Source organism: Chanodichthys erythropterus, chromosome 12 (genome assembly GCF_024489055.1).
Source record: "Chanodichthys erythropterus isolate Z2021 chromosome 12, ASM2448905v1, whole genome shotgun sequence".
Taxonomy (NCBI): domain Eukaryota; kingdom Metazoa; phylum Chordata; class Actinopteri; order Cypriniformes; family Xenocyprididae; genus Chanodichthys; species Chanodichthys erythropterus.
Window position 1 is genome coordinate 33,551,250 of NC_090232.1, and position 26,544 is coordinate 33,577,793.

The 26,544-nt window shown below is 39.1% G+C and overlaps 1 protein-coding gene across 1 annotated transcript in view; it reads right to left on the reverse strand.

Annotated features, from left to right (window-relative positions):
* Positions 1 to 1,903: 1,903 nt before the first annotated feature.
* Positions 1,904 to 26,544, reverse strand: part of maml3 (mastermind-like transcriptional coactivator 3) — a 133,267-nt gene continuing 108,626 nt past the window's right edge. The window contains exons 3-5 of the mRNA XM_067402582.1: positions 7,751 to 8,008; positions 7,473 to 7,548; positions 1,904 to 5,177 (exon numbers count right to left, since the gene is read on the reverse strand). Of these exons, the coding sequence (XP_067258683.1) occupies positions 4,192 to 5,177; positions 7,473 to 7,548; positions 7,751 to 8,008 (1,320 nt within the window). The 3' untranslated portion in view covers positions 1,904 to 4,191. The remainder of the gene's footprint in view (positions 5,178 to 7,472; positions 7,549 to 7,750; positions 8,009 to 26,544) is intronic.

Below are 26,544 nucleotides of genomic sequence, written 5' to 3' on the forward strand. Positions count from 1 at the left end.
TGAGTAATGGCAGTGTCATAGTGACACCTCTCCATTCATCTTAATCATAAGATAGCGCGCGAAAGCAGCACAGCGCAAAAGAGAAAGATACAAAGAGAAGGAGAGTGATTCATTGCGGTAAGATATTAAACAGCACTCTTTAGCATATGTGGCTTTAATTAGGATAGTGAGACACCCACCCCCTGTCTCTCCATGTAATTTACATCTTTAGCTACCAATTCTCCTGGATTTTATTCAAACAAGCAACTAGGTATATTTTATGTATATATTCAGTTTCTTTATTTACTTTCAGTCTTTAATCGGGGTAGGTGCCAGTTTAAATTTTTAGCGAATTGAAACGAGACCTGGATAAATGCGTTCAATGGGTTGCTTCTAGACCGTATATTGTTTGTATATTTTACAGCATGTTTTACTTAGTTTTGTCAGACAATTTTAATGTTGCCAATAAATAAATAATATGGTGCAACACCTGTTTTTCTGCACTGTAAACCCTAATGCTCAAAATAAGTGTTTTGAGTAGGGCAAACTCAAATTAGTTCAGTCAAATTAACTTAAAATGTTTCAAAAGAAAAAGATCTAAATACTTTAAGTATATGAATTGTTTCATTGTTTTGAGTGTTATGAACTTGTTTCTTTTAATTTGGACAAACTTAAATTTACCTGAAACTGGATCCTATGTATGTGTAAAAAATTTAAATCTGCCAGCTTACTTACATTTGGAATTTCTTAACTTTTTTGAGTTTAATTTCAGTTAAAGGTGCCCTAGAATTGAAAATTGAATTTACCTCAGCATAGTTAGATGATTAGAGTTCTGTACATGGAAATGACATACAGTGAGTCTCAAACACCATTGTTTCCTCCTCCTTCTGTAAATTTGATTTGTGCAAAAGACCACCACTGAAAAACAGGTGAATCTCAACATAACACAGACGGTGACGCAACAGTCGGGATCATTAATATGCACGCCCCCAACTTTTGCATATGCCAACCCATGTTCAAGGCATTAGACAAGCCAGTATTAACGTCTGAATCTGTGCACAGCTGAACCATCAGACTTTATGCAGGTAAGCAAGCAAGGACAACAGCGAAAAATGGCAGATGGAGCAATAATAACTGACATGATCCATGATATCATGATATTTTTAGTGATATTTGTAAAGTCTCTTTCTAAATGTTTCATTAGCATGTCGCTAATGTACTGTTAAATGTGGTTAAAGTTACCATCGTTTCTTACTGTTTTTATGTAGACCGGAGCCGTCGTTATTTTCATTATTAGTTATTTTCATTATCAGTCTGTATAATTCATAAACACAACTTCATTCTTTATAAATCTCTCCAACAGTGTAGCATTAGCCGTTAGCCACAGAACACTATCAAACTCATTCAGAATCAAATGTAAACATACTGTACTTACGCGATTAGACATGTTGCATGACGAACACTTTGTAAAGATCCATTTTGAGGGTTATGTTAGATGTGTGAACTTTGTTTATGCAAAGTTGCGAGCTTAGGGGTGGGGAGCATGAGCATTTAAAGGGGAAGCACCCTGAATCGGTGCATATTTAATTATGCGACAAAATAGCCAGTTAAAAAATTGAATAAAAAAATCTATGGGGTATTTTAAGCTGAAACTTCACAGACACATTTAGGGGACACCTTAGACTTATATTATATCTTGTGAAAAACTTATTCAGGTTTACAATGTGTCTTTTCTTTACATTTTTCCATATTTTCTTTTTCTGCAGTTTCTTTGTTCTTAGTTTAAACATATAAACAGGTAAAACATTTAAACACTTTTTTTGTATCAAAAAAGTCGCAGAGACTTATTTTAATGAGAACATTTTTAATGATCAATCTCTTTAATGTATTTTTTCTGAAAAACAAATTCTTTGTAACTCTCTGGCATTACCATTTACATAATTCTGTACATGAAAAAGAAAAAAAGCACTGCTTTAGATACAGAGTAAAATTTGAAAACTAGAAAAAACCTTCAAAATAAAAATTAGAGGAGGTTTACATTACAAATTAGTAGTAAGACATTGTCTGAAGTGCAATGGTATAGCTCAGATGAGTTTAAAAGTGGAAAAAAAAGATGAAATAAAAATACTTCTCTATCTTAAACAAACAGCAATATCTTTACAGTTAGTAGAGACGTATCCTCTGATGTATTTAAAATTGTAAAAACATATTTACATATAACTGTATCTGATATATATCTTTTTCCATCACATATATGTCAGCACCAGTACGAAATAAAAAGGAGAAAAAGATAAGCTCGATGACTTCAGAAATAGAAATCAAAAACATGTTAATCTTGGTCCCAGATTGTTGATATTTGGTGAGACGGCAGGAGAACGTGGGCTTTACCCTCTCCGACTGTGATCCTCTTGACACAGCAACAATATAACACTGCGAAAAACTGAAGATGTGAATGCGTTCAATCTCCCATTAAGACAGAAATTTCTCAAAAAAGGGCAAGTCAGTCACAATTCTAGTCAGTTACATTCCTCAAAAAGCTGAAACAATCAGACTAAAGCTCGATCACAGAAAGAGACACCGTGAGTAACGCACAACAAGGAGAAAAGACTCTGATATTCTTTGTGTGGCATTTCATGGTAAACAACAGACAATTAAACAAGTCTGGCTGAGTAGTAAAGAAATGGTTACCATTTTGAGACTTCATTTGAAATGAGTTGACAGACCAGGTTAAACTAGTACAACTAACACACACACACAAAAAAATCATTCTTTATGTGAACTAAATTTTTCAAATAATAAATACAAGTTGGTGGAAATGGATTGTAAATAAATTTAAATTCCCAATACAGAGCAGATGCTTACATGTACAAATTTAGTCCAATTTTGAAATGGTCACATATGAAAGATTGAAAAAGTTGTCTGTACTACAAATGGCTTGTCGGAGTCTTGATGTGCTTGTCTTTCCTCTGTCAGGCATTGTGTAACGTTAACAGAGTGTGCAAGAGCTTGAAGTGGTGTAATGATTGAAATTACACTTTACAGCAACTAATAAGTATTTGACTTGTAAAATAAAAGGAGAAAAGTGGTATGACCCATCAGCGGAAATACAGTATGTACGGTGTATTTAATTTTAGTTTTCTTTATTAAAATATCTTTAACCAGTGTTCACAAGCAATTATGTTCAGTCAACGAAAAGAAACAAAAACTAGAATGTTGTGTAGCATTTAAATATCGGTTTTAAATTATAGTTTCAAAACATTGAATTTGCCTCAATTACTCTCACAAATGCCTAGGGTGTTGCATTAAAATCCCATAAATATTAATTTATACTTGGTGAACTGTTTCTTGTAATCCAGATGAGTTCATGTATCCTTCCTTTCTAGCTGCCATTGTGACTAAAGAAAACCTCTTTCTCACAGTTTTAGGGAGGGGAGGGAGAAGTTTGTAGCTGCCAAATCTCTTCAAGCAATATTAACAAACACCTAGTTGACAAACACACACATGGCTTCACTCTTCTACTGACACCGGTCGCCTAGCGACAGCAGAGCATCCATCTTGCATACACTGAGAGCACACAGAGTCTGATGTGTTTTGTTGAGATGCCCGTAGTGCAAATAAACGTGCGCGCGCACACACAAGCACAAAGCGGAGCAAATCAACACACATCAAGAGCAGCGAGAGAGAGAGAGAGAGAGAGAGAGAGAGAGAGAAAGAAGATATGTAAGAGAAGAAAGAGGAGGAGGTGTGTTGAACTGTTTGGTTTGGGAAAAGGGATCCATTGCTGACAAAGGCCCACCTCAAATTTCCACACACTCTTTAATACATGAACAGGATGTCAGAACAAGGGAGAACTAAATACATAAAACCATCCATAAAATCTTTCCCAATGTCATTTTGCAGGTTTTCAGTGCCTCTTGCCCTTGGTCCAGCACAAAGGACATAAGAGAGAGAAAAAAAAAAAAAGACATAAATGGATCAAATCCAAAATGGGTACTTCTTTAAAAAAAAAAAAAAAAAAACGCCGGATCCTTACTTGAGAAGCAACCCAAACAGAGAGGAATTGGTTTAAATATTGTGACAGCACACACATGTAATACACAACATGTAATATATTTCTTAGATTTGTCGACCATGTAATAGAAAAAAAACCCAAAAACAATAAAACGAATCACATTTTCCATAAAATTGTCCTGTTAAAAAAAATCCCTTAGGCTATGGGTTGGGGAAAAACTCGTCCATCCAACCTTCCGTTGAATCCAAATCTGTCCCATCCGACAGGCCGAACGAAACCCCGGCCCCAGCCCCTGATTGGCTGCCGTAACCGTATGCCAGGTCCTGATTGGACGTCCTCTGGTAGCCCTGAGGCTGACCCCCTGGCATGTACGACCCACCCCCTCCCGATGCTCCCGGTATGCCCTGAGCAGGGCCCTGTCCAAAAGCGGCCATGTTGGGCACTCCCTGGTTCATGCCTGGCATTACCATCCCCCGCGGCTGGTTGGTCCTTGGTTGCCCTGCCATGTGCGGCATCATCGGCCCACCCATTGCAGCTGGGTTTATTGAACGTGGGTCCACCATAGTCTGTCCGCCCATCGCTTGTGCGAAATGCTGCTTGGCCATCCTAGGAGGCTGGCCACCTTGCATGGCATACGCAGGGTTACTGTTAAACGCCACCATGTCATTTGAAGTCCTTCCGCCCATGGCCTGCATATTTTGCTGCTGCTGCTGCGGCCACGTCTGGCCTCCGCCTCCCATCATGCTCTGCAGTCTCTGAACCTGGGCTTTGGCCATCGGCTGCCCACCAGGGGCGACACCGGCTGTTTTTATTTGCTGCTGTGGGAGGGCCTGGTTCATTAGCATTCCCTGTCCATACCCGCCTCCCGGGCCTCCACCGACCATTCCTTGCCCGTTGGCGCCCGCTTGTCTCTGTGCCATTGCCATACCGGGCTGGTTGGGATGGTGCTGCTGTTGCTGCTGGAGCATTTGGCCCATGTTTGGGTTCATACCCTGGTACATGGCAGTCTGTGTACCAGCCTGGGCTCCGTATGCCATGCTCATATCACCCTGCGTGGGCATGGCGGCAGAATTCTGGACGGGCGTCATCTGCAGTATCCCCGGGTTCTGTTGCTGCTGCTGCAGAAGTCGAGCGTTCCGCATGCTCTGCAGCGCCTGGTTCCTTGCTGCCATCTCCTGGGACGTGCCTAAAACAATTTAAAATTAAATAATATTAACTGACACCTGTTGTTCTCATTATATTTCCAGTACATCAAAGGCTTGTTTCAATTAAAGTCAAACGGCATAAATACACACTCACAACAGCAGAGCAAATCACTGTCAATTGTATATAATGACAAACTGCACACTGAAATCTCCAGAGACCGGGGCCTGTACCATGATGGTAGTTGAACAAACTCAGGGTATTAGGACTAGTTTCAAGTTGACAAAACCAAACAACTCCAATCTGGCTTTGCTGATCATCAACTTTCTCGCTTTGAACCGGAGTTTGTGGAGCGTGTGCACATGAATGCGTGACATCAGTGGCAAACGGGTGTGGAACGGCATGAGGGTAAGTAATAAATGACAGAATTTTCATTTTTGGGTGAACTAACCCTTTAATAATAACTGTTAAACTAAAATTGCTTGTGTGTAATGGATGAATAATATGGATCATATAATGATTATAAAATCATAAAATAATTCTTATTATCATTAAAGCCAGACCATTTCATTGTTAAATATTTGTTTTCACTATATAGTGAGTGACCTTTTAATTTGGATGAAGAGAACCTGGAGGAGTGTGCCTTTATTGCGTTGGATGTGTCAGTGTCACTTTGCTCATATATGATTGGTCCAATTTTGGTTTGAGATCTCTTAACAAAACCTGCCCTGGAGCAGGTAAGCTGTGGAGTGCAAGATACTGTGGTGATGAACACCACTAAAAGCCAAGCCACTTTGATGGTACCTAAAACCCAGGATTGGCCAAACTAATCTGAAACTTGCTAGCTAGCCAGCTAATCAAGCTTCATGGTACAGGCCCCAGGGGTGCCCAATCCTGTTCCGGAGATCTATTTCCTGCAAAGTTCAGCTCCAACACAAATCAAACACAACTGAACCAGCTAAATAAGATATTTAGTAGCACTTGATAATTACAGACAGGAGTGTTGGATCAGGGTTGAAACTGAACTCTACAAGTAGGTAGATCTCCAGGAACAGGATTGGGCACCCCTACCTTAGACCTTGAATAAACCCATATGAATTTCATGCTAAAATTAAGTTGACAGGCATCAGAACAAGTGTGTGTGTGTGTGTGTGTGTGTGTGTGTTTGTGTGTGTGTTTATGCATGTATGTAATATTATAGATATAGTTGTCAGATTTTACTGCTGATATGAAATATGTCATTAAAAGGTAATCTTTGCAAACTGTTTCAGAGATTTTGGTCTCCATTCTAGTAGACAGAAGATGTACTGAAAGAGGCCGCTGGAGCCATTGCGCAACACACGCCTCACGAGCAGCTGAACTTTTATTATGCCGCAGTCGCTTCTGCTTTTCCGGTCATGAGTATGAGGTAACGCAGCTCTGTTTAACATATTAGATACATTTGAGTGTGTTGAAAATGATGTTATAACGTTACTCTGAGCGTTCACTCGGCGGGTGCTGTGAGACCCTTGTTTTAGAATATCATATTAAATGCTGGATGGCTTGTGTTGATGCAATTAATTTTAAAACGTATTGTATGATGGAGAAAATGCTGTATTACTGTTACTAAAAATAAAGCTGCATCTGATTATGCTATGTTAGCTACTTCACAAAATAGTGTTTTTCTCTGAGGCATGGTAAAGCATGGTACTCGAAAAAATAAATAAATAAATAAATCAACAAAATTAGATTTAAACAATAAGACTAAACATGTTGAGCTATATAATAATAATTAGTTTTCTGTCTATAAGTATATCAAAACAGTTGTTCTCTTGTCTATTATATTAAAGCGTCTTTGGTGTTTCCATGGTTTTCACTAAATAAAACCAGAAACCGAGGCAGACCGAGGATAACGCGGGTATGACGCAATTGACAGGCGACTCCGAGCCTTGGTTAAAATTGCAATTTTCTCACGATTTACAAATAGTTGGAAACATTTGGGATATTGTAAGTACTCAACTGAACAAAATATATAACACTGGCCTTGTGGTTTTTACATATTTTTTTTACAAAATATTACATATTGCACCTTTAATTAACCAAAATACAGGCCGAAATATTACGTAAGTGGCTAGGCAGTATGAGGTGCCAACGATAAAAAAAATCATTCTTTTCAGTTATAAATAGAGGAAGTTCAGATTTTTCACATTACTATCCACTTCAGGTCCTTACAGTGCTTGTATAACTCTATAAGCCCTTAAGCCACAAGAAGTAATATGGTCATTACAACTAGTGGCAAAGCGTTTAGATTGTGGGTATGGATATTATCCTCCTTTCATTGTATCTGTATGTGTCTTGCCTTGAAACTGCTGGAGTGGGTATGGATTCCTCTGTGCCTGACTCATCTGTCTGGGGAGATGCTGCTGCTGTTGTAACTGGAAAAAGAGGGAAAGCGAAGCAGAAAACTAGATGATTATCAAAATTCCTTATCAATAGTCACAAACAACATAACAGAAAGCAGAACTCTCAAGCCACGAAAGGCCAACAGCTGCTTATACACTCACGTCACAAGGATGATTATTTGATATGAGCATAAAGAAAGCCCAGCACTGTGTCTATGGTGTCAATGGCACTCACCTGTTCTGCCAGCATGTGCTGCTGCTGCTGCTGTCTCTGTTCTCTTATAAGCTGTGCTTTCTGCTGCTCCATCATATGAAGCTGGACCCTCTTTTCCTGCTCCATAGCCATCATCTGCTTCATCATGGCCGCCTGCTGTGGATTGGCCAGATAACTGGCAGGCCCCGCCCCATTAGGCCCTGTTGAGGCCACACCCCCCGGTCCTCCATGAGGTGGCTGGACTCCACCAGCTTGCCGTGGTAATCCAACCACACTTTCCTACAGAGAGAGAGAGATGATCAGACATTAGAAACAGTATACAAACAGAATAAAAGATGATTTACAGATTCACTTCATTAAAGGGTTAGTTCACCCCAAAAAAATTCTCTCATTAATGACTCACCCTTATGTCGTTCCACACCCATAAGACCATTGTTCATCTTCAGAACACAAATTAAGATATTTTTGATAAAATCCGATGGCTAAGTGAGGCCTGCATTGCCAGAAAGATAATGAACACATTCAGATGCCCAGAAAGCTACTAAAGACACATTTAAAACAGTTCATGTGACTACAGTGGTTCAACCTTAATGTTATGAATACTTTTTGTGCGCCAAAAAAAACCCAAACAAAAAGCTTTACAAATCTTTTGTTTTGAATCAGTGTTTTGGAGCGTGTATCAAACTGCTAAGTCACGCCCCCCAGTGGTGAACCACTGAAATTTCGAAACACTTACGACGTAACGAAGTGAAATCACATGACTTTGGCAGTTTGATACACGCTCTGAACAACTAATTTGAAACAAAAAATTCATAAAGCTTTGATATATAACATTAAGGTTGAACAATTGTGGTCACATGAACTTTTTTAAATGTGTCTTTAGTAGCTTTCTGGGCATCTGAAAGTGTTCATTATCTTGCTGGCATAGATAGGAGGCCTCACTGAGCCATCGGATTTCATCAAAAATACCTTAATTTGTGTTCCGAAGATGAACGAAGGTCTTACGGGTGTGGAACAACATGAGGGCGAGTCATAAATGACAGAATTTTCATTTTTGGATGAACTAACCCTTTAAATCAGTCATTGAATTACTTTGTAACTGGCTTCATTGGTACTAAATTAATAAATAGCCTATATAATATATTGCATATACTACTGTTCAAAAGTTTGCAGTCTGTATGATTTAAGAAACTAATACTTATTTAGAAAGGATGCATTAAGCTGATCAAAAGTGACAATAAAGCCATTTATCATGTTACAAAACATTTCCATTTCAAATAAATGCTCGTTCTTTTTAAACTTTTATTGTCATCAAAAAAATCCTGAAGAGATTAGATTTTAAAATAAATAGAAAAATTACTGTTTTACTGTATTTTATATACATACACACATACTTTCAAAAACATTTTGAAAATCTCACTGACCAAAAACCGTAGCAGTAAAAAACATTGCTAACATCAATAAAGTAAATGCACGTGTCCTTTCCATACTCAAGACTTTTAAAAGTATTTTTCATCCATATCACATTTTCCAATGTCATAAATTAAACTTGGTAAACTTTCATTAAAATTGGTTTCCTAATGAACAGAAAAATAAAACCTTAGAACAAATTTCTCAAACAAGGTACACCAAAGACAACAGGAGCTATGGAGACCTCTTTTGTGAGTGGGGTCAGGAAAAGATACCCGTCTGAGTAGTGGTTGAGGTAATATAAAATGACCTTTAATGCACTGGAAATAGACTGTGGTCTAAGACAATATAAATCAAGATCTACAACAAAGAGTCATGAGACCCAGACTCTAGATGTTTATGGTCTTATAAGAAGACAAACAGACTATGGTTTTCTCTTATAGGAACAGTCAAGATAGGACAAAGGAATGTTATGCAGAAGCGAGTAGGTGGAGCAAACTGTTGAAAACTGGATTTAAACTCGCATCGCCCGCACAAGCACCACATAGCTCAATGTGCCAGAGCACATTCACTGACCGCAAGCCCACGATCCAATCTAGTGCCAACATTATATTTGAACCATCCCTCCAAGAGGCTCTTAGAACAGCATAAATAATGAGGCACAAACATGCACACGCCACAGGAGACTGTTCAGATAAATCTAGACCAGACCGGTCAATGAGCACAAATCTGTGTGTAGACAGCTGGATCTCTTCTGTTAACCAGTCATGCTGTCCAAACGAGCGCTGATCGGCACGTACGTATCTGTGTTGAGGCCGGAAAGGCCAGAGGGGGGCAGTGTTGATCTTTTTTCCCCCCCTCTCCTACCATCTCTCTCTCACTCCCTCTTTTGAGTCGTCATCTATCTCTATTTCTTCCACCTCTGTGCCCATGTCTCCATTCCGTTCTCCGTCTTTCCCTCCTTCCTCCACATTTCCCTTTACCTCCTCTCTTTTTCTTCTTTCACCCTCACCGCCTTACATACTCTTTTTCATTATGATCCCCTCATCCCCCCTTTCCCTTCAGCTCTGCAGATGGCTTAATCATGAGTGGTGTAAAAGATGTGTCTCCTTCTTCCTGTCGGATAATGTGTGTGAGCCAAAGACTCCTCAGCAGAGCATGGAAAGAGAGAGAGATGAGGGGTGAGAGAAAAAGACTCAAATGACAGACAAAAAACATTAAAGAGAGGGAGGGAGAGAAAAAAAGACAGAGATAGAGAGAAAGCAGGTAGCCAGGCAACAGTGGCTGTAATGTTGAGCAGATGGTGCTCATAGGAGCCATGATGGACGACAGCGGGCAGCAGCCGAGAGAGGGAGAGAGAGAGAGAGAGAGAGGGGGAGAGAAGCGTAAATGAAGTCTCTCTCTTTTATCCTCTCTTCCTCTTCTTTCCGTCTCTATCACCGATTCCATCTCCATCTTTTTTCCTTCGTTCACACGCGTGAACCACTCTTGATACGACTGGTCTTGCTTGGTTATCTATCTCTCTAACTAAACTGTCAATCATAACGATTACTGAAAGAGACTGTACAGGAGGAGGATCAATACAAATACAGCAAGTGTTTTGTATAATATCACAACCAAAATATTGTCTATATTGTGTATTTTCTGCATCACAAACTGCATCACCCAGCCCCCCAAAAAATAAAAATTGGGGGAGTCTGTTTTCAAACAGGTTTCCAGAACACTCCCACTGCCCTTGTTTAGGCAAGCAGGTAGCCCCGCCCTCAAACTCATGCCACTGGTCGAGCAAGAAACTGACATGTTGGAAAGCAATGTTTTGAAAGCAACACAGAACTTACTCTCTTCAAAAAAGTCAAACTACAAATGGTTTGCTTATAAAGTTTCGGTCGTGTGGATGTTCAATAGATGTACAAATGTTGAGAGAATATCATGTTTTGAAGATAAATTAATGTCTTTAGAACGACATGAGGGTGAGTAACTGTATTTTAAACTAAAGTGTGTAATTTCTGTACCACTAGCAACACCAAATTGTCTGGCTATCACCAGACCAAGCTCAATTTAAAACTGAACATTGGACTGGGGAGTTTGCTATGTATTTCCTACTGTACAAGAGGCGTGATCAACGAGCATTATTCACGCAATTGGATAGTCCTTTAACCAATCAGATCAACGATCCGGGTGACGTACTTTTGCAGAGCGACGCGAAAACTCCAGACAGGTTTAGTTTGTATTGGTTTGTAGCATTGATCAGCGGTTTGCAGAATCAGCAATGGCATCGAGCGATTTTTGCAGGTTGTGCAAAAAAAACATGAAAGTGAGTGATATTTACACCCAGTCAAGCGATTTGTTTGCTAAACTAAAGAAGTCATTCAGCATCGTTGAGAGGTTAAAAGGAATTTGATTGACGGTCGTGCTAGAGACGTCATCGTGTTATACCCGCCCAGAGCCATAGAAAGAGCTCTGTACTCGCCAATAGCGAGCAAGCTGGATAAGCCAGTCTGTGATTGGTTCCCGCAAAAGTATAACAGATGCAGCAGAAATGAATGTACGGGTTTCCAGACTGCCGGGCGAAATCAAATCGCCGACAGATCAGGCTGGGTTTACCCAGTCTAAACACCAAACAGAACTGCTACAATATTGACTTCAAACAGGTTTCCTAAACTATCCCCCATCTGCCATTGGTTAAGACAAACAGATAGTCCCACCCCAAACACACATCAATGGTCGCAAACATCGCCATTGTCAGGCTGGTCAGGACTCAAACAGACGGACCAAATGTTTTGATTGTGCCACAGAGTCTGTATTTATACTTTTTGGTGAAATCAACCTCCAAATGACTGACTTACAATTGTCTAAGAACATTAATCTGGGACAGAAGAAGGTATTTTAAAATCCCAATGACACACTCTGAGCCATGTGAAAGCATTAAAGGGTTAGTTCACCCCAAAATAAAAATTCTGTCATTAATTACTCACCCTCATGTCGTTGCACAGCCATAAGACCTTCGTTCATCTTCGGAACACAAAATCAGAGGTATATGACTCGTTCATAGACAGCAAGGTACTAAAGAATTGATACTAGGGGTGAGCACAAATAGTCGAATATCCGAATATTCGATCTGCAATTAATATTCGAAAAATAAAAAATACTATTAGAAATTTACTATGTTGCTTTGCTGGCCGTAAATGCAGTGAATCCAAGATAAATCCTAAGCACTAAAACTCTCAGTTATAACTAAATGCACCTGGTGGTGCTGTGGAGCGTGTTTAACAAGTTTCTTTTATTTGATCGACACAATGTTGTCGCCTGTCACGCAAAGTTTGGAATTACTTAAATGAAAATGATCTTACACAACGGAATTACTTTACAGCGTAGCTCGTTCTCACCCGAGCATGTGAATATTATTGTTTTTCTCAACATGTGTAACAGTATGAAAATGATAACCATGTACTGACTCGTGTATTATGCACATTTTGTACAATAACTGGCGCTGTCTGCTTTATTAGCGTTGTACCTGTTCGTGCTGCTTGAGCTTAAATGCTTTTGTTGTTTTTTGTTTGTTTGTTTGTTTGCACATATTGTTTAATGCTTTGAATTAAAAGAAAAGTTTAAGATATAACGTAAGCTTGTTGTGTATATTGCCTAATCGTAAGCTTGTTCAGAAATGGTTACAAATCTTGATGAATTTAAAAAATATAACGTCCTTCTCATTTAACGTCATTTAAATAAACGAATATTTCGAATATTCGTTTTTTACGAGCCCAAATATTCGAATACAATATTTTGGAAAAATGCCCATCCCTAATTGATACTAAAGACATCCTTAAAACAGTCGATGTGACTGTAGTGGTTCAACCTTAATTTTATGAAGTGACGAGAATACATTTTGTGCGCAAAAACAAAACAAATCTCAAAAACACAACGATCTCTTCTTTGTCATTGTCCTTACGCAGTTGACGCAGTAAACACAGTGAAGGCTTCAGTGTTTATGTCCGAATGCCGGCTCAGTATTGGCCAAAGCGGTTCACGCCAAAGCGGTTCACATGCGTGTGATGCTGACGCAGGAGCTGGCCAATAATGAGTTGGTGTTCGGACATAGAACCTGGAAGCGCTGAATGTAAACAACTTATGAGGATGACACAGAAAAAATATTGTTGAATAAAGTTGTTATTTTTGTTTTGTTTTTGTGCACAAAAAGTATTCTCGTCGCTTCATAAAATTAAGGTTGAGCCACTGTAGTCACGTCGACGGTTTTAACAATGTCTTTAGTACTTTTCTGGACCCTGAAAGTGTTGATAGCATTGCTGTCTATGGATGAGTCTTATACCTCTCAGATTTCATCAAAAATGAAAGATGAACAAAGGTCTTATGGGTGTGGAACAACATGAGGGTGAGTAAATGATGACAATTTTCGTTTTGGGGTGAACTAACCCTTTAAGTGTGTGAGCTTACCAAAGGCACCAAACAAACATAAACAGGCAAAACTATCCGATGACTGTGAACACTAAAATTTCAGCCCATCTTCTGTTGTTAAAGGTGTTGGAGGATGTGCAAAGAAGCTCACTGCAGTTTGCACAGAGCAATACATAGTGCAATACAGATAGCCGGAGTGATTGCCTTCATTGATCTCATGCATACACACACAAACACACATTGATTACCAGTAGTGAGCCTTGGCCCAGATCAGACACTAATCTGAGGGGCTTGCTCACAACATCCCCTCTAATAATACACCACGCGCCAACACATGGTCCTCATGAGGGCGTTTGTGTGTGGGGGTGGTAGTAGTAGTAACTGGCCAATTCAAACAAATTCAAACTACGACATCTTAAAAGTGTTAAAAAATTTTGGCAATGCCAAAGATGAGGCATGAATTTAGCTTCGGCTGATCATTTGCAAGTTCAGTCTCAATATGGCATAAAAGACTCGAGAGAGAAAGTTTGAGCTGCTCTCCACTGGTTGACTGATATGGCTAATATCTAGAGATATCCAGAGATATCTATCTAATATATTTATTTATACATACACTGCCTATAACTACAGCTCTCATTTACATGTATGCATGACATTTCTATGCTAAGCTGGTTCCACAGTATTGAAGTAATATATTTCATCAGGAAGTAATGCATTCCATTGGAATCAAACCTGTGACTATTGCATTGCAAGAGCGATGCTCTACTGCTACTTTCATCATTTTATTGTTGAGGACGTTTTTTCAATGTCTCAGATCATGATTATGAGCATAAATGTAACTACTCCTTAAAAGTAGGCTCGATTAAACAGACCGATGAATTTGAAATAACGCTATGACAAAGGTGTTGAGGGGGCATAGTCTATCGAATTCACCAGGTGTTGCTGCCTCCTTTATCAGATTATTTGCTCGAATATCAATCATGTCAAACCTACTGAGAGCAAACAAATGAGAGACTGGCAGGCAGAGGATCACTGACAGAAGGCCAAACCCAAGAAATCTACATCACAAATTTACCACAAACAAAAGCATATTGCATAATATTCCTTACATCAATTGGTGCAAAGACAAAGAACAAAGAAATGCCAAAGTAGTCGTTCTTTTGTTCTCAAAATCTAGATAACACACCTGTTACAAGACAGGATTGGCCGTGCTGTAGCCCACCCCCTCATTTCCCACTCTTCTGTCCATTTTTCCACAAACTCCACCTCTCTCTACCTCCAACCTTTTGCTCTCCCTTCCCTCTCCATGTTGCGTTATCTCTCCCAGCTTCTATATTCCCTTTCTCCCTCCATCTATTCCACTGCACAGAAGCCATTAGTGGTGGCCGTAAAGCCATATTTCTGTCTACAGCTCAATTACACGCACACACACTCACACGTGCACAGGTTCAGTGCCAGTTCATTGAGCTTTATGGATAGAAATCCATCCGCAGCTATGCACACGGATTTTTCCATATGAATCTCTAATAAACAATTGCAATAAACGGATTGAAACGTCAAATGATGATGTTAACCCTCAGATTTCAGTTTATGTCCATTTCATCAGCCAGGCTGGGTGACGATGTCTACTAAATCAGATCAGTCACTTAAAATAGCGTGAAACAAAATTAAACGATCGCTCTTTTGAATGAGACGGGCGTTAAAATCCAACAGATACAGTGTTTTAATAAGGCTACTTGTTTTCATTGTTTGGACAAGTCTGCGACGTGAAATTGTGCATTGTTCCTTGGCTGCGCCTCAAAGTTTCAGAAATAAATACTGAGCACCCACGGCTCAATTAAACACAGACGGACTCTCTCTGTGTGGATCTGCAGGTAGAGGTAAGAGAAAATGATGAAATCTGATGTAAGGACGAGAAAGGAAAGATAACAGAAGCACAGTGAAATAAACGTCTCCCTCATGCTTCCTTGCTCAGTTACGCTCACTCTTTCTGTCTAGCACTTTCCCTTTCTCTTTATTTGGAGCATTAATCTAAAGATTTTGTTCTGATTTTATAAAAGAAAAGTCATGGAACCCATAAACAGGCGCACATGAAATCTGCAGAAAGCTCTACGGACTCAGAACACCCATAATTCACAAAGTTCTACGCATCAACTGCACCTTGCATGATCATTTATTAAATATTTTAAAACGGTTACTTCTTGTCCTTGATTCTGATTGGTTTTACACAGCTATTTCCGCTTCACCCAATGGTTCTGTGTATCACTAGTACACAACACCCTTAGCAATGTAAACTGTATGTTCTCAATTGATATTCCTTGAAGCTTACTGTATTATGTAGAAGAGTATTGTGAGAAAAAGATTTTCCTTCAGTCCTATTTTCATAAAAAATCTGTTTAAATGTCTGATGTATTATCTTGTCCTTTTAACAGTTAAGGGGTTTTTCCGTGACTGACAGTTCTAGTCAAACCATTTGTCTGTTGCGTCTTGCTCCGTGTTCACAACAATTCAGTCTTTTCAATGTAAAAGTCTTCACTACTGATTGAAACACTCATAAAGACAGTTTTTGCCGCCATCTAATGGCGTAATAATGTAACTTCTGTTGCTGTTCATGGTCAGGGACTTTTTTTCTGGCGGAAGGAAGGTTTTTAGTAAGAGTTTACTTCATGAAAGTAGCATTGATACATCTTTTTGGCATTAATATTTGTATTGTGTGGTAACCGTTTTATAAAAGCAATAAGGTACTCAAGGCTAGTGCTGTACTGTGATTAAGTCACGGCTGAAGGGGTTGCAGACACTCCGCTCTGCGTCGTTCCTGACAACGCCCTTCAGCCGTGACTTATTCACGATACAGCACAGCCTCTCGTACCTTATTGCTTACTTTTATTTTGGCTAATTTGATAAATGTTTTCAGATACAAACAACAGTGCAACACGTCTACACAATTCCGCAGGTTTTCCCCCCAAAATACCCTATATAGAAAATGCTGGAAAAGGTCTGCAGATTTGCACTAGTGTGTGTAACCTCCATGTGTCATACGATATGCAGATTTACCCTTAAAACACAAGAGAACTCAGAGTTGAATGTCACAACAGGTGCCTGCGCGTGTCTGTTTCAAAATCTACTCTCTTTCTTTCTCCTCTTATCTCTCCTTTGTTTCTCGCAGCTGTGCCTTGTTGAAAGCGATCATGACTAATTATTCAAGGCTCAACAGAAGCAGAAATTATGATGAACTTTATTTTCCGAGTGAGAGAATGTGAGAGCGAGAGAAAGAGAGAGAGGGGAGCGGAGGGAAATGTTTTAAGCTGTTGAAACGGTGTTTGATTGGTGAAGGGTTTTTGAGTGCGTCTGTGACAGATTAATTGTCATCTTTTACTGTCTCACTTTCCTGGGATGAGTGAACCAATCATGGCTCTTCTCTCAAGAGGGGAGATAAAACATCCAATCACAGCCTCAGATCTCCTTTCTTTACTGTCCAACATTCCCACACAGGGAGGCGAGCTCAGGCTCTGATAAATCGAGTGTGTGGAATGAGGGAAGCAGAGAGTGTGAATGCTACATATGAGCTCTGTTCCAAAACCTAGTCAGCTGCCTACAGTGAGTGTATTTTAAGGCATCATACGTTAAAATTACAAAATAAATATAATGTTATGCTGCGTATTAAAGGGATAGTTCACAATTAATTACACTCATTTTCTTCAAAAGATGATATTTTCTGAAACGTGTTTTTTGTACATACAACAGCAGCCAAAACGGTTTGAAGAAAGAAAGAAATCCATACAGGTTTGCAACAACATGAGGGTGAGTAAACAACAGAATTTTAATTTTTTGGTGCTATCCCTTTAAGAGACCTTGTTTTGGTCAAAATCCAAGGCAGCATTGATCCATCGCAGAAAAGGTAATCCCAGAATGCACTGCGGCATTCATTAAAAGCAAAATTAACTATATGTATTGATACGTAACAATGGACTATTTTACCCCACATTTGCGTGTGCTTTGCATTTTTATGCTCATTGGAGTGTGTTAGCTTAGAAACAATTCCATTGCAATCAATTGCGAGTTGGGTCTCCATGCATTTGAAATGCTGTTCCAAATCACTCACTCGTGATGTTTGGTGACAGTACAGATGCCTTAAAGGGTAGCCGACTATGTAGGCATAACCTAGGCTCACTAGGTTTTGGAAAGGAGCCATATTGTTTATAATTTAATTTGGAATATGACAGCATTGTGTGTCTGTGATGCGTGCGAGCGTGTGCTAGTGCGGCTTTAGTGTTCGGTTTCACAACCACCCTCTCCCAGGCACTTTTTCTCCTGAGCAGCAATTACCAGGGCCTTGATTTATGTGTCCAGTCAAAGAAGCCTCCTCCCCCTCTCTTTTCCTCCCTCTCTCGCAGGCCTTTTATCAGCAAGTCACTCTCTAACAGCACCGCAGCCACCCCTGAGACAGACCTCATCAGATAACACACACACGCGCACGCAATGAAATCTTTAAGAAAAGCCTCGTCCTCTCGGGACAGAGAGCAATCATTTAAGTATCTGAGAGCGTAGTATCCATGCACACACTACGTATACGTGCGCCTTGTTGTATGTTAATGCAGAGGGCATCACACACATGCTCGCTCTCTCTCTCTCTCTCTCTCTCTCTCTGTCTTGCATGTTCTGTCTATAGTGAGAGATGGGTGGGGGAGGGGCTGAAGAATGCACGGCCTCGGGGGACTTCCGATCCTAGAGAGAGGGAGGGAGAGATAGAGCGGTGGAGAGGGGAAAGGGAGGGAGAGAAAAAGGGAGGTAAACAATCCGGCACACTTACAGAGCACAGAGGGGAAATAGAGAGGATGGGTAAATGTGTTTAAGAACACACACACAACGCCGCCTCAAAAGAGCTGTTCGTGGGCGAGACTCTGACACACACTCGTTCGACAAGGAGAGGGGATGGCAGAGAGGAAGAGACTAGGTGTCTTTTTTTCCCTTTTTTTTTACAGCGTGACAGTGTTGACTGTTGACGGCTGGGAGTGTCATTGTGGGCAACGAGAGGGAATTACCAGACATGAAGCAAACTAATTACTGGCTGATTCACTAATTACCTCCAGAGAATGAGACTGAGAGAGAGCTGCTAAGTGAGCATCTCCCCTCCTGTCATGAAATAATGGGAGAGAAAAAGAACAGCAGCCTGACACAATGTGCTTCGTGACATCATAATGAGAAATGAACAAAGGCCCATTTGTCGTGTTTTCTTCAACGAATGTTCCTGTATAAACCTGTTGGTTACAAACTAGAACTAGTGTAAACACACACATTAACTTCTTACGCACATTTCACAATGTACTTCATAATGAGAAATGAACAAAGGCCCATTTGTTGCATTTTTCTTAAAAGAATGTTGCCATAAAAACCTGTTACTTTCTAAATAGACCTAGTGTAAACACACATAAAAACATCTTTTTGCAATGTGTGTTCGCGATGTGCTTTGTGACATCATTGGCCCTGTTTCCACCTGGTATTAAGATGCGTTTTGGTTGATCGGATCACAAGTGGATGAGAGAAACATGCCCATTTCCCCCTGGTATTTTAATCCGTGTCTTTTGTCCACTTTCAACCACTTCTGTCCTGATTTCTTTGAGGGGAGGGTCTATGGGTGGATAAATGTAAGGGTTTTTCAGATTTTTAAAATAAAGCTTTTAAAATAAGCTTGCGTGTCTGGAGATAATGGAAAAACACGGAGAGCAGCAGCTTTCGTTTCTTCTCTGACAGCCACGAGAAATCCGGAATGGTGAGAGAACATTGTGCTTGGTACATTTTTCGTCTTCAAACCAAACGGGACTAGTGATCGACCGATGTATCGGTTTACCAATGTTTTTCCCGATATTTAAGCATTTTTCCATAATCGGGTATCGGTTTTGTAATATCGCATTCGCCGATTTACGGCGCCATCTTGTGGCCGTTTTGAGACTTCCTCCATTTGAGGAGATCAGTCAACAACAACTCAGTGCACAGGTAAAGTACTGTATATGTTCTACTTGGTTTGCTTTAATTAATCAACTTTATTTAACATAACAGACATGCACAAATGAGATCTGAGACATAAATTCCTGATATAGTTCATTTAAGCAGCTTGTTTCTAAACAATTGAGACGAACTCATTGAGTCACGTAGTGTAATTCGTCATGTCCTGCCCCAATAAAGACGTAACTTTACATGAATTAAATAAAACAGACGTGAATGAGTGCATGTTGAAAATAAAAGCGCTGAATTTAATTCTCTATCTGTTGTATTTGCTCACCATTAGTCTAGAAGAAAAAGTTCGTTCATATTGCTTAGCAACTGACGGATGATCAGGAGGCTTAAGCACGGCCACTGAATGAAACTTTTGACAAGATTATCTTGTTTAAACACCCTAGATTATATTATCATTTACTACATAATTATTTCGCTAATACACATATAAATATAGCCTACCGCTTTGTGGAAATTAATTATTTATTATCTCCATGCGCGATCGCGGTTAATTAAGTTATAGTCAAACAGCACTTTGTCAGTTGGCATTTCATGATTTAACGTTAGATTAAATTTAGATCATAAAATGCCAACTGGCAAGTGCTGTTTAACTTTATTAGATTATATAATCATTTGATTTACTACATAACCATTATTTAGGTAATACAAATCTAAATAAATGCAGCTCTGTGGAAATTATTTAGTATCTCCACACGCGATCGCGGTTGAGTAGCCCAATTTATAGTTTTGTGTAAATGCATAGATAAGTTACAGCACTTTGTCAGAAAGCATTTCATGATCTAGACCGACAAAACATAATAATTAATAACACTAGTTGGAAAATGAAATGATGTATGCTGTTTTGTTTGTTACTTTCCTGACAATGTTATATATTCCAGCTAATATTATTCAGTAAAGTTTTTTTTTTTTTTGTATGCAAGGAGGGAGTGATTGTTATAAATAAAATGGTTTGTTCAGCTCATTTGTGTTGTAATAATTGTTAAAAACAGAAGTATAACAGTAAATAAATATCGGTTCTGCATATCGGTTATCGGGTACATAAACATGCAAATAATCGGTATCGGTTATAAAAAAATCAATATCGGTCGATCACTAAACGGGACTTCAGCCGACAAAGTTTAAATTCTGTCTGGCTAGCGCACTTCCCATAAGGTTTACGCATTAGGTCAGTAGGCGGAGAATAGTTGGTCTTTTGTGGCTGTGCGAACACATTCATCCACATGAGCGTCTACATTACGAAAGCAAAATGCGTTTTCGACTACCTCTGGAAGAGGTTGAAAGTGGACAAGCTCAAAATGTTTTACATGCCGTTTACACTTGTATTTAGAATCGTCCACTTGTGATTCGATTGACCAAACTGCATCTTAATACCAGGTGGAAACAGGGCCATAATGAGACATGAACAAAAGGCCCGTTTGTTGCATTTTTTTTTCTAAACGAACATTGCCGTAAAAACCCGAACTGATATAAACTAGAACTGATGTAAACCCAAAAAAGAAAAAAACGTCATATGCTTATACACTTCCTATTGATGCTAGATGGTCATAAATATGGTTGCTTGCCAACCTACATGGAATTTGTGCACATAGTATTCCAAAGAATCTGAATGCCCAGCATTGATAAAGTATTTTTTTGATCAATTTAATGATAGTGTTTTGCTCTTAGCTCTAAATTTGACCATCGACTCCAAATGCTTCCACCAATTGTTTTCTGATTTTAGCCAAAATCAGTGCAGAAAATGTGAAAAAAAGTACATCTGGGTCTAGGCTGCCAGCAGCCACCAGGTTGTGTTGTCACTAAATTGTTACTATGCAAATAACTGGTTCCGCTGAAAAGGATTATTAAGGGTCCTTACAGTACGTTTGCTGTCCTGACAACCACCACGCCCAAAGGTGATATTGTGGCTCCTGAGAGGGTCATGTCTATATTGATTTCCTCTCTAACTGCTAAGGAGGGAGAAACACCACATGCGAGAGAGAGAGAGAGAGAGAGAGAGAGAGAGAGAGAGACAGAAAGAAAGATACAAGAATATGACAGTGGCAGAGATGTCGGAGGGGAGTGGTAATTACTTAGATAAAGAGACAGAGCGAGGGAGTGAACGACAGAGTGACGCTGTGACAGAGAGTGAGAAAAGAGATTGAGGGAAGGAGGGAATGCTGACACTAGTGGAGAGACAAAGATCTAGATAGAGGAGAGAAAGAGAGGCTCATTTGCAGTCTGTCTTTGTGGAGAGGGTCATGAGCTTTTGCACACGCTCAGAGCGTGCCTGTCTACATTTGCTAGCAGAGCGCGTAGCGACGGGGGCTAACGCTAGATCTCACACACGCTCCGCAACGGAGGGATGAAAGACACAGGTTAAGACCCTTAAATATCACTGGGATTTAGGTCTGAGAGAAACAGAGAGAGAGAGAGGGTACAAAGAAAGGTAGTGTGAGTTTAGTAGCAAAAACAAATGTTATTTTCATGGCATAGTACACTATTTTATACAGTTAATATAACAAACATACAGTCAGGGTCTCAAAATAAACTTTCTGCCACACTGTCCATAACTATTGCTTATATTCAGCCCTGATACTCAATGTATTTCTTGCTTATTAAATATATTTTGCTGTTTTTTCCTTACATATTTGTGGCAAAGTACAAGTCAAGGTCACTATACAGATAAGCCAGTATCCATCTCTCTATGAAACTGCACTCAGAAAAAGTCAAGTGTTCCTTATATTTTCATCTGGTGACTTATTACGTAAAGTGGTTTTCACAAACTGCAATTCGTGAGTTGAAGAAAATCTAATTCAAATTAAAATAACAAAAAGGTTTGGTAATCCCTGATGTAAAGTATCTAACAAATTTGCACCTTTGATTTGAGATCTGCACATCAGTAAGTGTTAGACTGTTGTTATTACAATATTACTTAGATGTTCACCATGCTGCACCATTTCTAATAAAGTTAACAGCCATCTAGTAACTCATTAGCAAGTTTTATTTACTCACCTAAGCCAATTTTACTCACATTTGGCACTTGGCACTTGGCGAGTGTTCAATTTGGATACTGCATAAAGCAGTGAAAACCCTCTCACACACACAAATACTGAAGGCATGTAAGCAATCATACACACATGAAATACCACCTGCAGTGAAATGAAGCTTTTAGTGTCAGTAGTAAAACTGACTCAGGGTTTTTCAGTAGCTAATGGCCATGAAAAAGACCAACTGCTTTCCTCTATTTCAATAAACACCTGAAGCAGCAGCCTGTGTACTGGCCAATTTGCAGCAACACTTCACCCGCTTGAAGAGTCAGAACTGCTTCAATTTGAATCGTCACTCTCTCCCAATGATGCACGTTAAGCTGGGAGTTTAGAGAGAATTCACAATGTTAGGAACTATTCCTTCCCAGGATGTGCTAAACTACTTCCAAAATAAACACTGGGGTTGTCTGAATGATTAGGTGAAAAGTATAAGACGTCGTGTGTAATTACACAACCATTCAAATGTTGGGGGTTGGTAAGGTTAAAGTTGTTTAAATGTTCACCAAGGTTCATTTATTTGGTTAGAAATAAAGTAAAACCAGTAACACTGCGCAATATTCTGAGATATTTTTAAATGTAATTTATTCCTGTGATGACAAAGCTGAATTTTCAGCATCATTACTCCAGCCTTCAGTCACATGATCCTACAGAAATCATTCTAATATGCCGATTTGCCGCTCAAGAAATATCCCTCCTTTAAAACATCTAAGCAACTTTTTTTCCCAAGTTCACAGTTTTAACTACAAGAGGCCAGTATTAGTTGTCAATCTTAATGGAATCAGCAATGAGACGATATGAGAATGAGAATAAAATGGACATTTCTGTCTTTAAAAGCTAAAAAGCTGTTAAAGTAGCACAGATATGATTGGTTCAAACTTAGGTTAATGCATGTTCATGCCTGAACTTGTCAAGTCAAACAAGCAGAAAACCTCCTGTGTGATAGTGGATGTTTGATGTGACGCTCCACTACATCTAAAGAAAATTAGTAACGCATTTACAATCGGAAAACGAAATGCTGGCTAAATATAATTAGTAAAAGTCATTCAGGAAAGGCTGTTAGAAACACACACACACACACACACACACACACAGAGTTGTGCATGAATTCCCAGGTGAGTCTGAAGACATGACCATGGCTATTTTTGTCTCATCTATTAAAAAAAAGGGAAAGAAACGGAAAAGGAGGAACGGAAACAAGACTCTAAATATAGTTCAATGCGACATTCCAGAAGAGAATAATACTCTTTCCTGCTGTTTGACCAGAGATTGAAAGAGCAAAAAGAAAGAGAGAGAACTGAGAAATACAAGTGCTAAACACTTAAGTAATGACCTAAGAATCACACAAAAACATGATATTAATGATTTCAAACGCCTGACTATACCAAAAACATTATCTATTTTGAGTAAATGCAGCATACTTCCACCTTATCACCTCAACAACTGGCTAAAAAAAAAGGAAAATATTTGACAATTTCAAAGAATGGCACTAATCATACTCTTCACAAGCTTAGCACAAACATTCTTCCAGAAGTGGTCAATATATAGAGAGAAAGAGTGCCACAAAAAACATTTACACAATATTATTTCTACAAAAGTAACATTTTAAAGTAAAATACAAACTCCTATTCATACTCCTATTCAATGAGGCAAAACCTATTTTTATCCATCGGAAATTAACTGGATCCTGAAAAGTGGGCATTACATACTAGAATAGATCAAGTGGTTGGAGAGGAGGGATTCATGGTCAGACAATGAGCCAAAAAGTTTCAGAGGTAAAGCACGCTATTACATTTTCATAAATCATTTGGAATAATGTGCACTGTAACTCACTTTTGATGGTGTATGTTGAAACATGCATAAATGAAACATGATTAAAAAGGTCCATTTTGATTTCATTTGGAAAAAATATAAATTATCTTACAAAAAATCCTACTCCTGTCAAAGTCTGAGTTTTCTTAAGGTGATTACTTATGCATTAGTACGGCTGTAAGTTGTGATGTAGAGATTTGAGTTCTGATCAGGCCCACACAGAGTCTCAACACATTTTTACCAAATCCATTCTGCAGGCATTTCCCCCAAATGTCCACAGGCCCTCACCAAGTAATGTTGGTTTACATGCAGCTAGTGTACAGTAAGCAGCACGACCTTTTACTTGCAAGAGACGGAAGAGGGAGAGACAAGATAAGGTAAGAGCTTTTTCTGCCAGTTCAGCAGGAACTGTTTGTGCTATTCCAATCCAAGGGTGACATGTGGGAAGGGAGGGCAGACATAATCAAACGCTCAAGAGCAGAGAAGCACAGAGAGATGAGATGAAGATGGACCATTCAGACCAATCACACCCCGAGACTGACGAGCAAATCCATCTAGCTTAATAGCAGGCATCAGGAAGAAAGACAGGAAGTGGCGTGGAGAACACATGAGCGAAAGAGAGAGAGAGAAAGAGAGCAAGAGACAGATAGGAGCACAGGTCAGCAGGAAAAGAGGAGGTTTGCTGACTTGTCAGATTTAGGCTCCCTCCCCCCACGCTTCATTAGGACAACTATACCACACGTTCACAAGAGCAGGCAGGACAAATCCTATTCGAAGCAAGATACTTGAAATTAAAAATTAAAATGGGAATGCAACAATACTACATTCCTGGTTGTTTCAAATCAGCTAATAATTATTTTCATGCTATGGTTGATGGCAAAGAAAAAAAAAGAAGAATAAATATATTACACTAGAGGTAAAATTGATACAAGTAAATTAAAACGAACATAAACAAAAGCTCAACCAAACTTTAAAGGGATAGTTCACCCAAAAATGAAAATTCTGTCATCATTTACTCGCCCTCAAGTTGTTCCAAACCTGTATGAATTTCTTTGTTCTGCTGAAACAAAAGATGATAAATGGAAGAATGTTAGTAACCAAACAGATCTTGCCCCCCCCAGATACTACCATAGTATTTATTTTCCTTACTATGGTAGTAAATGGGGGGGGGTTGAATTCTGTGTTCAGCAGAAAAAAATGTATTAATTCATACAGGTTTGGAACAACTTGAGTGCGAGTAAATGATGACAAAATTTTCATTACTGGGGTGAACTTTCCCTTTAGTGACATGTGAGAATGGAAGCTCAAACGTGCTGCGTAACACATGTGAATGAACCTTATTGGTTACGCAGCACGTTTGAGCTTCCGGAAGAGGTTTGTTCTCGCACATCATTCAAGTTCGGTTGAGCTTTTGTTCATTGATTTGTGATGTGAGTAAAACCCTATATTAAATCTGTTCATCATAAAAAGAAAATTCAGAAAATTTGGATTAAACCAATTCATATGGATTAGTTTTATGATCTCTTTTTGAACTTTTTGAAGCATCAAAGTTGCAATTGTGTAGCTGTCTATGGAGGGACAAAAAGTTCTCAGATTTCATTAAAATGTTCATTTGCGTTCCAAAGATTAACGAAGGTCTTACGGGTTTGGAACGACATGAGGGTGAGTGAGTAATTAATTAAAGAATTTTCATTTTTAGGTGAACTATCCCTTTAAGTAGCAAAACAGTTTAACCAAAGAAATGTTTCTTGAGCTTCAAATCAGTATATTGGAATTGATTCTAAAGGATCATGTGACACTGAAACCTGGAACAATCATCACAGAAAATGATAAAAAATAAACAGGAAAAAACACCCACTAACCACTGTGGTACCTACATTTTGTGCATTCTTAAATGAAAACACAGTAAAAAGCATTGCTTCATTCAGTGCACCCTCATCTACAGATGTGACTTCCACTCCAAGGTCAGATGCCTCAAAAAGCATAAAGGAACCAACATGTCAGACAAACACACAAATAAAACTATGTCCAAATCAGTTTACTGTACACAGTAGGAAATACACCTCCTTAAAGGTGCCCTTGATTCAAAAATTTAATTTACCTTGGCATAGTTAAATAACAAGAGTTGGAAATGACATACAG